Genomic DNA, 12,123 nt, shown 5'->3' on the forward strand with positions numbered 1-12,123 from the left:
AGCACACATTGGATGCAGTTTCTTAGTTGAGCTCCAGAGCAAAGGAATTCTTTGCGTAGTAATAATCGACAGTTGGAGTTACAGCCTGAGCTCTTTCCTTTGGAAAATTGCTAAACGTTTGTTCAAAAGAGATACTCCTCAAATTCAAATGAATCAGAATCTGACACCATATTTCTCCCAGTTTGTTGCCCTCAAGAATATTATAAGTTCAGAAAAATATGATTTTCTTTGAACATAATCAATAATAATAATCCATGTTATTTTAGATTTTGATCTACTTATCACAAATGTTTTGCACAAATCTATTCAAAGTCAAGGCTTTTAACCATAAATGTCATTCCAGAAGCAGTCTCATTATAAGCAAAAATCATAACTGAGGAGTGAGTCTGAATACAGAAGGGATTATTCCCATCTGTTCCTAAGTGCTTTAACTGGTCAAATGTCAGATATTACAGGGAAGAGAGATGACAGACAAGAAAGGAGCGACAGTATCTGCAAGATTTTAGATGGCTCATTCACTAGAACCTTAGGGATTATAGAGGGGGAAAAAAGAACTTATTTTAAATGTATCAGTTTGCAGTGGATTTTTTTCTAACAGTAATAAGTATATGTTTAGAAATCAAGAAAACACATTCTTGCTGTACCATGTATATATACACAAATGATCACTTGATGAATACATTTCTTCTCTGCAAATCACATTATTTTGATAACTCAGAGATGTATTTTTATTCATCTAGGTGGTCAGATTTTCTCTTAGGAATCGACAGGGATCCGTTTCGTGGCTCATCTCTGCGTGTCTGAGCCCCCACAGAACAGCAAAGCTAATCTCTAGTAGCCCAACAGTTAAAATAATTGATGAGTGTGTGTTGAATCCTCAAGAGAGGAGGAAGGAAGCGAGAAGAGGGGGGAGGAGAGGCTTGAAGGGAGGAGGGGAGCGGGGCAGGTGCTGATTTCAGCCCTGTAGCGTCAGGATTGCGTCAATTCGGGCTTCAGCCGCGTCTGGAGTCTCGGGGACGAGCTTCTCAGAAGAGCCAAAACAGGAACAGGGGTGGCAAATCACTGTGTGAAAGAGAGTGGGCCTCCCTGACCGCCTCCTCCGGATCCCCGGTGCCGGTCCCCGGGGCTCTGCGCTGTTGTTTTCAGCACTCAACGCCGGCGCTTCACATCCAGGCAAGTGAATCAAGCCAGACAGCTTTCCGTTCAGCACCTCGGACAGAGCACGCAGTCGAAAAATGGCTCCGATCACCACCAGCCGGGAAGAATTTGGTAAGCAACTTACTTAACTTAAGACTGCGGCTGTTCTTTGAATACTCCGGGGTGGGCTGTGTGCCCCCCAAACCCCCCCATCTCCCCGCCGCCCAGCTGAATGTTGAATACAAATTACCTACATACTAGTTAATTTGAAAGGCAAAGGAGAACCGCAAAAGGGCAATTATGACTTATTTCTGCGGATTCTCTCCCTTTCTTGGTATCTTTCTTTTCAACATTGTCTTCTGTTAGGGGAGATTTTACCTACGGGAAGTTCCCAAACGTTCGGGCAGCTCGGTCAATCGCAGCATGCACCGAGTCAAGGAAAAGGGGTCTGCTGTTCGTCTATGGGTTTCATCTATTTGTATGTAATTCTTATTTGGATATTAATCTATATTTTATTAGGATATGCCAATATATCTGAGTTACTTAGGGTTTTGATCTCAGTTAACAAACAAACTTGTAGTTGGGGGTTTGGGGATGTAATATTTTATTGCAGAGTGCACTATATGAATGTTTTTCTCTGCTATGTTTTTCCTGTATCTTTGAAAGATGTTGCTAGTGAAAGACTCAGAATTATATGGTAGTAGAGTTAAAGAGGTTTTCAAAACGCACTGGCCCAGCCCATTTCATTTCACTGGTGAGGTAACTGGAGCCCAGAGAGATGATAGAAGTGTTGCCAGTTGCACAATTAGCTAAGAGCTGGTGGAAACTTGAATGAGGGCTCCTATTTTCCAGTTCAGTATCTATTTTTTCTACACCAAATTTTTGGCACTGTAGCTCTCCTCTCTCTTTCAATACACAAAACTAGATGTACTTCTTAGAATAAAAAGTTCTATTTTTAGGTCCCATTGTGTCCCAGAGGCAAGAGATCAGGATAGTACTTACTTTACAAGTATTTCTTAAAATCATGAAATTTATAGAATCTTGTGAATAGGAGAGTTAGCTACCTATGTGTGATTACTGGTATTAAATGAATGGGATACTTCTGATCTTTTCCCTTAGGGGCTTAAGACCTTATCAGTAGACAACACATAGGGAATAGGGGAGTCTTTCCACGTAGTATCGAATGTTTTGCCGTTTGATGTAAGTATTAAATAGAGAAAATTTGTGATATATTTATAAATGAGTTTATTCAACACCTTCCATTTGGGTTATCAATGCTATTTTGTTGGAATGCCTATTCCCGGTTTTTGATTTGAAATCTGAAATTTCTTTGCTGAGGCATTTTCAGAGGCCATGCTAGTGAAAATATGTTCCACAATGGGCCATCAGTCTGTTTAGGACAAATGATTTTCTACTTCTTGTATTGTTCTTCTTACGAGGCTGAAGAATTGCCTCAGTTCATGACTTTGCTTTTGAGTGTCCAGGAGTTTGGGGGGGGGGGGTTGTTTTATCCACAAAGACTTGAATAAAAGGAAAAACTGAAAAACCGAAACAAAGTTTAGCTGAGTATCTTCAGCTCTCTCTTCACTCTGATATTCACTGGTTGTTTATTTCTATTGGGGGAATTCAAAGGTTGCTTTATATTTCATGATTTTGTTTGCTAATGTTACTATACTACAGAATTGCACTATTATTTATTTTTGCTTTTAAAAATCTTCTTAGATATGTATCTTATTTGTCTTTTCTTAATCTTACGTTTTTGAGTTCAGATTTGTGATTATGAAGTAGCTAGGCAGAAGATTTTGGAGAATAGGGAACAGAAGTAACAAAAGATTGGTTTTCTTGGGGCTATTTAGAAAAGTCTTAACCCTTCCCAGTCTGGAACTTTTAGCTTTTTTATTTACTAATTAGAACAAAATTGTATTGAAATGGAACTAAATGTACATCATATTACATTAGTTTTAGTCATTTTGATTATATTAAACATTGACTCAATTGATACATTGTGTTCAGATGCAGCAATATTGTTTTGACTTATACAGTGTTACTAATCATTTGTTCAAGAAATATGCTTACATATGAAATATGATAAGTCTCATGCGTAGTCAATATTACCTAATGTCAATAATTTAATGTGACCTAGTTCAAGGAAATCATGCCAATTTCAATGATTACCATTTGCCATATGAAAATGTGCTAGGAAAACAATCAGTTATAGATAAAATTGGACTCCAGATGATCTATACTCACTGTTCTCATTACACGTTAAGGAATGATGATTCACTTATAACCATTGTCCTGCTTTTATCTTATTTCAGTGTAATTGATTTGTACTTTGAATAATTCAGCGTATGTTTGGGTTGGCATACAAGGGGACAGTAGTGTTATAAGTTATGTAATATTAGTACTCTCTTGCTCTTTTTTTTTCTAGTATATGTGCATTTCTTTTGCTATTGTTCCATAATTAGGACAAAAATTATTAATGAGTTTGTGACAATGGCAAATAACATTCTATGAATTCTTAAAATTGCATAAACCACTCAGTCCCTAGATGCTTGCTGCTTAGGATCCTGAGTAAATAGAGTACTACTAAGAACAGAGAATCTCTCAGTATTTGAAAATCACATCTAGTGGTTCATAGTAAGAATTGATGCTTCTGGAAAGCCTCAAAATGTCAATTCAATCTAATGAAATTAGTACTGACCCATCAGGTTGCAGTCAACTCATGTTATTTGAGAAAACAAAGATAGATCAGGATTATTAAGCATCCACCACCCCATCTAACCTAGTCCTGGTTTCATCTTTCCATTTCTTTTATACATACACCTGAAATGAAGGATTGTCTATCATGCTGTAATGTTTGCCCTGTGGAGATGTGTTTATACCTGAAGTTAGTGTACAATAGGTGCATAACTCACACTGAGAAGAGAGGGAAAGCAATTCAATCTATCCAACCGATAGCAATGGCAAGCTCTGTTCTGCTTTTTAAAGAGGCTCCTATCTCCAACTCTGCTCTTTTAATGTATGTTATTGGTCATTTGGTTTTTCAGATGAAATCCCCATGGTGGTAGGGATCTTCAGTGCATTTGGCCTGGTCTTCACAGTCTCTCTCTTCGCATGGATCTGCTGTCAGAGAAAATCATCAAAGTCTAACAAGACTCCTCCGTACAAGTTTGTGCATGTGCTGAAGGGAGTTGATATCTACCCTGAAAACCTAAGCAGCAAAAAGAAGTTTGGAGTCGATGACAAAAATGAAGTAAAGAATAAACAAGCTGTGCCAAAGAATTCATTGCATCTGGATCTTGAGAAGAGAGACCTCAATGGCAATTTCCCCAAAACCAACCTCAAAGCTGGCAGCCCTTCTGATCTGGAAAATGTGACCCCAAAGCTGTTTTTAGAAGGAGAAAAAGAGGCAGTTTCCCCTGATAGTTTAAAGTCCAGCACTTCCCTCACTTCAGAAGAGAAACAAGAGAAGCTGGGAACCCTCTTCTTCTCCTTAGAATACAACTTCGAGAAAAAAGCTTTTGTGGTCAATATCAAGGAAGCCCGTGGCTTGCCAGCCATGGATGAGCAGTCGATGACCTCTGATCCATACATCAAAATGACGATTCTCCCAGAGAAGAAGCATAAAGTGAAAACCAGAGTCCTGAGAAAGACCTTGGATCCAGCGTTTGATGAGACCTTCACATTCTATGGAATCCCCTACACCCAGATCCAAGAATTGGCCTTGCACTTCACAATCTTGAGTTTTGACAGGTTTTCAAGAGATGATATCATTGGAGAAGTCCTTATTCCTCTCTCGGGAATTGAATTATCTGACGGAAAAATGTTAATGAACAGAGAGATCATCAAGAGAAATGTTAGGGTAATTCATTTTGAGTGCTTAAAGTATTTACAAACAATCTTTTATGCAGCTTTTTGTGTGTCTAGGCGATTTCATTAAAATAACCTTGTACATACCATTCTTACCATGCTCAATTATTATTAATTATAATCAAATGGAGAGCAAGGGAATAGTACAGATAAAATAAAGTTGAACCCATAGCTGAAATACTTAAAACATTTTGATGATATAAAGTAAATAGCCATTCTTTATCAATGGATATTTAAATATTACTTATATAAATGCTTTTGTTAATTCTATCATAAGTATTTTGATAAAGACTGCTACTTTAAAATACAGGTGAATACGTTTTATTCATAAGCAAGTTAACAAAGAGGTTTCAAAATCAGTATAATTGAATTTAAAATTGAAATTTAAAATTAAATCAATTCTTCCTCAGGACTTGGAAACTGTATTGATTTTGTATGGAATTGTTTTTCAAGCTGGAGGCATCACATAATATCCAATGATAAAGACCATCTCTAAGTTTTATAACAGGAATTGAATTACTCTGCCTTCATAGTTGCACTACTCAGGTAGTTCCAGGGTTTTTAGAAAATAATATGACATCAATTAAGTAAATTTACCTTTATTGACACATATGAGACTCGATTGATTCCAAAAATGGTATTTCAGCATAACTTCTATAATAGTATGCTTTAAAATGTGCACTAAACATACTAATTTGTGTTTTGGAGCTGAAAATAACTTGAAAGCTTATTTTGACTATCTCCTTTCCTTCTGTTGAAATTAATGAAGGTGGAAGTTCAGAAAGACTTCATATCTTGTTTGAGACACCCAACATGTTTCATGGCACAGTGGGAGTAAGGATCTGTCTCCTACTCCTATTCTCCTCAGTGTGCTTATGCATATAGCTACCTCTTTTTGCTTTGTATAAATAGGCTGCAGTTTTAGGAGTTCTGCCCTGGCAGTTACAATCAAGTGCCAAGCTTGGTTAACATTTTGCTCCTTTCAATCAAAACCTCTACTTTAAATTCTTAGTCATTTTACTTATTGCCTTCAAAGTACAAATCAAATCTAAATAGCATGCAGAAAGAGGACCTTGTCAAAAAACAATGTACTAAAAATTCGGAATCAGTTATCTCCAGTCCTTAAATTCAATGTATTCCTTGGTTTAAACGGAGACTTGTTTGTGTGAGGGAGGCAGAATTTTAACTCCATCAGCCCTCTAGGACGGAGCCCTCTAGGATGGAGGTCAGAATCAATATCATTTGATCTGAATTAAAATTTCAATAATGTCAGTGCTAAATAATTTGAAATCATATCAAACTTAGCATGATTCCTCTGACCCTGCACAAAACTCATTCAAATAGTTAGGCATTTTATTACTGTTAGTAACTCTGTAAAGTAGAGATACCATTAAAAAGCAAAAGTCAAACATACTCCCACATAGAATATAATTTAAATATCCTTATACACATTTCTAAATCCTGGGTGTGGCCAAAGGATTGCAAATTTTAACATTCTGTAGTACCTAACATGACCACGAGATGGCAGGCAGTTGTTTTTAGGTGACGGCGGTACTATGCAAAAGCTTTTAGTTATGGTGATTCCTTAGCATATTTAAAAAAAAAAAAAGTAGAACCATTACACTAAAGTAGTAATGCTATTAAAACTTTGATAAAAGTACAAACTTAAAACTGGAAAAAAATACTTATACCACATTTCTTTTTGTTTAGAAGTCTTCAGGGCGGGGTGAGTTACTGATCTCTCTCTGCTATCAGTCCACCACGGATACTCTCACTGTGGTTGTCCTAAAAGCGCGACATCTGCCTAAATCTGATGTGTCTGGACTTTCAGGTAAGAAAGCTTCTGAAATACTCAGGCTGTGTATATAAGTGGGTAGTACATTGAGCAAAACAGTTAATAACTAACATTGGTCTATGATTTTGTTGAATTTTTCATTCACAATCATGAGGGATGTGACTGCTTCTCCTCCTCTCTTTTATTGAAATAATCACATGAGTGAAAACTACCAGCAAGAAGAAGAGATCTACAGTTGTCTTAGGTCTCAGACAAAGCTAGTACGTAATATATATCTAATTTGTTAGGGTTTTGGCAGAAGGGAGTGGTAAACGCAAAGGTGACAGGCCTTTGCCAAAATCACAGAGATGGAAATAAAACTAGACTTTGGAGAAAAGTTTTAAATTTAAACTTTGTTTTATTTTAAATGAGCCCACTTACCCTTACTATTCTATGGCTTTTAATTCTCTTTTCTCTGTTTGTTATGCACCTCCTTTAAGAATTAGCTTTTAATTTGTGCCTAATTTTACAAAAATTGAAACAGAACAAATTCTTATTGTACAGCATGTTAAGAAAGAACATGAGCTATGTGTTACGGTGATCTGAGTTCAAATCCTGACCTTTCTGTTTCTTAGCATAACATTAAACTCTGTACAAACTGGTCAAATAATACTTATCTTCATAGGCATTGTGGGAAGTAGACACATATACTTTCTTAGATATAATCAAGGGCGTTTGTTCTTATATTATTATTGGATTATGGGAGTTGAAAACATGGTCTTAAAGGTTAAATTAGGATGCTAAAGTTAACTCATATACTGCAAACAGAAAGAGGTAAAAATAATTGTGATAAATTAGTATGATCTTAAAATTCACACATTGAGGGTGACACAGAGAGAGTTAGCAGTAGAAAACAGAAAGCAAGTATAGCAAGTGATTAAAAATTAAAAAATACAAAAATGTTGAAACCAAGCAAGCATTGCCAATTCTGAATTCCTATTCAACAGGAAATCAAACCAAAGTCAAAGAGAGAGTTACCATGTAACTCAGTAAGGTCAGGTGATGTCTAATACTTATTTCCTTCTATATCCCATTTCCAGGACTGAGTTACTAGTAATCAGAATGTTCTCTTCTCTTCACTTTTATGTTATCTCCTTTTTCTGCCATTGAAATGCCTTCCTTACTCTCTGCTTTCTTATCTGTTGCATTTCATCCTTATTTTCAATGTTGTTGACAAGAGAAAAATTGAGTTGTATCCATATTTTCCCTTCACCCCAACTCATTTTCATCATAACACTTTGTTGGCATGCCATGCTCTCAGGACCACCATTATCCTGAGATCCCCTCTCCAGCCTCATTCTTTTCTTATAATGTCTGTTGTGTATCATTGCAGATCCCTACGTCAAAGTGAATCTGTACCATGCCAAAAAGAGAATCTCCAAGAAGAAGACCCATGTGAAGAAATGCACCCCCAATGCAGTGTTCAATGAGTTGTTTGTCTTTGATATTCCTTGTGAGGGTCTTGAAGAAATTAGTGTTGAATTTCTGGTTTTGGATTCTGAAAGGGGGTCCCAAAATGAGGTGATCGGGCGATTGGTTCTGGGTTCAGCAGCCGAAGGAACCGGTGGCGAGCATTGGAAAGAGATTTGTGACTACCCCAGGAGACAGATCGCCAAGTGGCATATGCTCTGTGATGGTTAGCATCCTAGCCATGAGTTGGAACTTAAAGATTTTTACTAGGCAAGGAGCAATTTTTTTTTCTTTCGATACTGGATTGCAAGCTTGTGACAGCAAGCTATCATTTTTTGTTAGAAATGGATTGAATTAGTAGACCAGAAAGTATCTATAAATGTGCATCATGATAATTTCCCCATTTATTAGAGGAGTTGGATAAATTTTTATAAGATATTAAATGTCTCCTATAGGCTACCAGTGATATAAACAGGAATGGTCAAGCATTTTATGAGTCCTGTGCCTGAATCCCAAATTATGAATGTGACAATCTCATTGGAACATGTCACAAAAAGATCACATGGGGATTGTTAAGACTTAAAAATGAGAAGCACGCCTTGTCTTGTGAAAATTTATCCATTGTTCTTCAGGCTGGGGAAATCAATTTTTCTTTAAATCCAAAGATATTAAAGAAATGTCCTCTAGTTTGTTTTTATTAATGACGTCATGTGCAAATGGTTGTCCTGCATATAAAAGTATCTGGTCATTACAGTTTGGTTTGTAATTATTTGATACAATTTTATTATGAGTAGTAACTTCGATTCATTTCAAAAGAACAGTGAACAAGCTGAAAAATTATTTTCTCTAAGGGCTGAGTTGAGAACACTGTGGCTGAAATATGAGTTTTCTCCCCCCTAAGGTTACATGTGAGTCAAAATGTTGTAAAATATAAACTCACATAAGAACCATGGCCTTGAATTTTTCACTGCCTGTCACAAGCCTCAGTGTGGCCTAAGACACTCCTATTTACCTTTGTGAAGTCGTCATATTAGCTAGTTATTAAAGAAATAAACTACGGTTAGAACTCCAGTTAGAAGTGCAGTTTTCTTGTAGGAAATGTGTACAGTGTGCTAGCGTACTTTAAGGCCATCCTTTGTACCCAGAGTGGGCTTGGCCACCTAAGTCTTCATTTAATTTATTCTCCCCAGAAAAGACAAAGTTACTATTTGAAAAGAAAAGGAAAAGACTGTAAAGTTTTATACCTTGCCAGATAGAAAATGCTACTTATCCAATAGACAAACTAATAAAACTAAAAAATAGTAAAAGAGCAAGTCTAATATAATTTACATAGGTTCGCACAAAATACACTTGAGCTGTCAAATTAGCACAACAAAGAATGTGTTTCACTGTCTTTTCTAGGCTAATTTGTCTTGAGCTGTTGTCTGCAGAACAGTTTACAGCCTTGTGTCTTGTACATTTTCCAGCACCAGAGTACTGAGAGTCATTTAAAACCTGTTAGAGTAAAGAGGCACCTTGTAATTATTTAGAAATAATTACTCAAGGGTGATGTCACTATATTTGAGTTTTTAGAGAAGTATGAGTGAAACTCGGGTACAGTTGAATCATTAAATATGCAAGTTAGAAATTAAGTCTACTGAAAATTTTACATTCTGAGTCAGGTTTTGTGTTGGTACTTTAGCAGTTTTTGAGAATGTGTTTGATATCACAGTGTTTGTAAATTCTATGAAAAAAATACATTTTCCAAACAACTTATACATGCTTTTTATGACTATGCCGAATATAAAGAAAAAGTATTACATTCTGTATGTACAAAGATTGAAAACCAACCTCTTTTTTGTGCTTTATTATGACTTTGGGATTAAAAAAAGTATATTCCCCAATCTTTGTCTTCATTCCACTACAAAGTCACCTCATAGCATTTTGGTCCACTCAGCATTTCTGTGAAAGCATCATGAAGTGAACTGTAGTCAGTGTGTAGTTTGGGGAAGTCAAACGGCCTTTATATGGATGTGTGTTTGGTATCACAGGCCATGAAATATAATATATTTTGGAGCTCTGAAAAGTTGTAATGAGCCAATTTTAAATATCCTTCACAGTAGCCAGAAGTTCATGATGGTGCCAGCTAACGTATAGTTGTTGGAAGAGGGTGGGTTTTTAAAATGTAGAACAACAAAACCAACAACAAACACTTTTAAAATTACAGTGGATAATTTGTAAATAGTTTTTAGTTTTTAAAATGTGTTTTTGAGTGTGAAAAGTTGAGTAAACCTATCTGCAACTGGTTTTAAGAAAAGAAAGAAGAAAAAAAAGAAATAAATTGAAACAGGCAGGGAGACGTGATCTCGTTATTTCTGAAAATTGTACTGTTTTATAATGCATTACAATATCAATGTGAATATCTTGAATTCTGTTACAAATCCTGCACTGTATTAAACATGTAAATTAATTGTTTGTCTGAATAGCCAATCTCGCCTTCCTAATGGGGAGGCCTCTGTGTTTGAAGAACTGTGTAACTCAGTAACTGGCTTGTTCTGATGTTGTAACTCAATAGAAGTGATTTGGAAGGAAGCATGGTGTACGAGGCGGTGTCTGTTCTTTTGTGCCAGCTTTGTGTGATGTTTGTAAGACTATGTTTGTAAGACATGAATAAATTGCTGCTTTTGCCCAACTCATTTCAACTCAGACTTTCAACTGCCAATGGACTCTGTAGTAAGACTTCTTATTGCTATCTGAGTTTTCAGAGTTTCCCTTGTTGATCTCCTGGTACAGATTAGGGGCCATTAGTGACAATGTGAAGATCGTTTATACACCTTTTAAAAAAAAATTTTTGTTTAATTCTTATAACAATTATCTGGGGCAAATATTGTTATCTCTGTTATACAGATGCAATACCTGAGGCTCAAGGAACTTAGACAATTGATTCAAGCATGCATGGGTAGATACTAAGCAAAACAATTTCTCCATATACCCCACCCTTCCACCATACCACCAGTCTCCTCAAAGGGGCCTTAACGACCGGGTCTGCCAGATTTTTAAGGAAACTCATTCCCACACCTTTTTTTTTTTTTTTTCTTTTTTCTACATTTTATTCCCTTTTCCATATTTCATTTACTCTCCTTCCTACTATTCTCAGTCATTATTCTTTATTTATTCTTTCATTTTTCTCCTTTTTGACCTTATTTTTCATTTTAATATATTTCATTACCTATTTTATATCACTACTTAAATTTTTTTTTAATCATATCCTTGTGCTAGCTAGATTTAGTTGATAAAATAGTATGGAGGGGAAAGTCTTATTTCTTCTTAAAGAAAAAGAAAACTCCAGGGCATCTGCAATGTTCCTAGTAGAAAACAGGCAAGGTAAGTAAAAACGAGGGGACTCACCACTACCAACAGGATCAGACATTTTTTATATCTCAGATCTCTAGAGAAGTACTCTATGGTAACTGCACTTGGAAAAACAGTCTTGCAAATGGAATGCAACTAGAATTTTCTGTGATTATACTTTTGTTTCAAACCATACTAACTGTATTAAGAATGTACATGGCATATTAAAAGAGTTAGTTAATCATTTCATTTAAGAGTTCAATATAGTTTAAGAATGCTTACCTGGCAAAAGCAAAAAAAGACATTGAGATTTTCCAAAGGAGTTAGTCATTAAGGAAATGCTAACTAAACCACAGTAAGATTCCCTCAGCACCTATTAGAATGGCAGAAATTAAAGGTTGAAAATGCCAAGTGCTGACGAGGATGTGGAGGGAATGAATGTCTTCATACTGCTGCTAGGAATGTGAAATGTCTAACTGCTTTAGAAAATAAGCTGCCATTTTCTTAAAAAGTTAAATATATGGCTCCCATGTGACTCA

At 36.0% G+C, this 12,123-nt stretch overlaps 1 protein-coding gene across 2 annotated transcripts; it reads left to right on the forward strand.

Annotated features, from left to right (window-relative positions):
- Positions 1–857: 857 nt before the first annotated feature.
- SYT4 (synaptotagmin 4) lies at positions 858–10,929 on the forward strand. 2 transcript variants are annotated; one of them, XM_008072820.1, is made up of 4 exons: positions 858–1,269; positions 4,188–5,002; positions 6,721–6,841; positions 8,178–10,929. In XM_008072820.1, the coding sequence occupies exons 1-4, from the start codon at positions 1,236–1,238 to the stop codon at positions 8,483–8,485; spliced, it is 1,278 nt and encodes a 425-aa protein (XP_008071011.1). In that variant the 5' UTR covers positions 858–1,235; the 3' UTR covers positions 8,486–10,929. The 2 variants fall into 2 exon arrangements, with proteins under 2 accessions (XP_008071011.1, XP_021562004.1); XM_021706329.1 differs by having other exon boundaries at positions 864–1,269; positions 4,242–5,002.
- Positions 10,930–12,123: the final 1,194 nt, after the last annotated feature.

The sequence above is a fragment of the Carlito syrichta genome, unplaced genomic scaffold (assembly GCF_000164805.1).
Source record: "Carlito syrichta isolate Samal-C Ts95f unplaced genomic scaffold, Tarsius_syrichta-2.0.1 Scaffold315443, whole genome shotgun sequence".
In the NCBI taxonomy this organism is placed as follows: Eukaryota; Metazoa; Chordata; class Mammalia; order Primates; family Tarsiidae; genus Carlito; species Carlito syrichta.

Bases quoted from the DNA above. Each gene is read 5' to 3' on its own strand.
- SYT4 (XM_008072820.1), top strand. From the start codon at position 1,236: ATGGCTCCGATCACCACCAGCCGGGAAGAATTTG. The intron at 1,270-4,187 runs GTAAGCAACTTA...TTGGTTTTTCAG, and splicing joins CACCAGCCGGGAAGAATTTG to ATGAAATCCCCATGGTGGTA. The intron at 6,842-8,177 runs GTAAGAAAGCTT...GTATCATTGCAG, and splicing joins TGATGTGTCTGGACTTTCAG to ATCCCTACGTCAAAGTGAAT.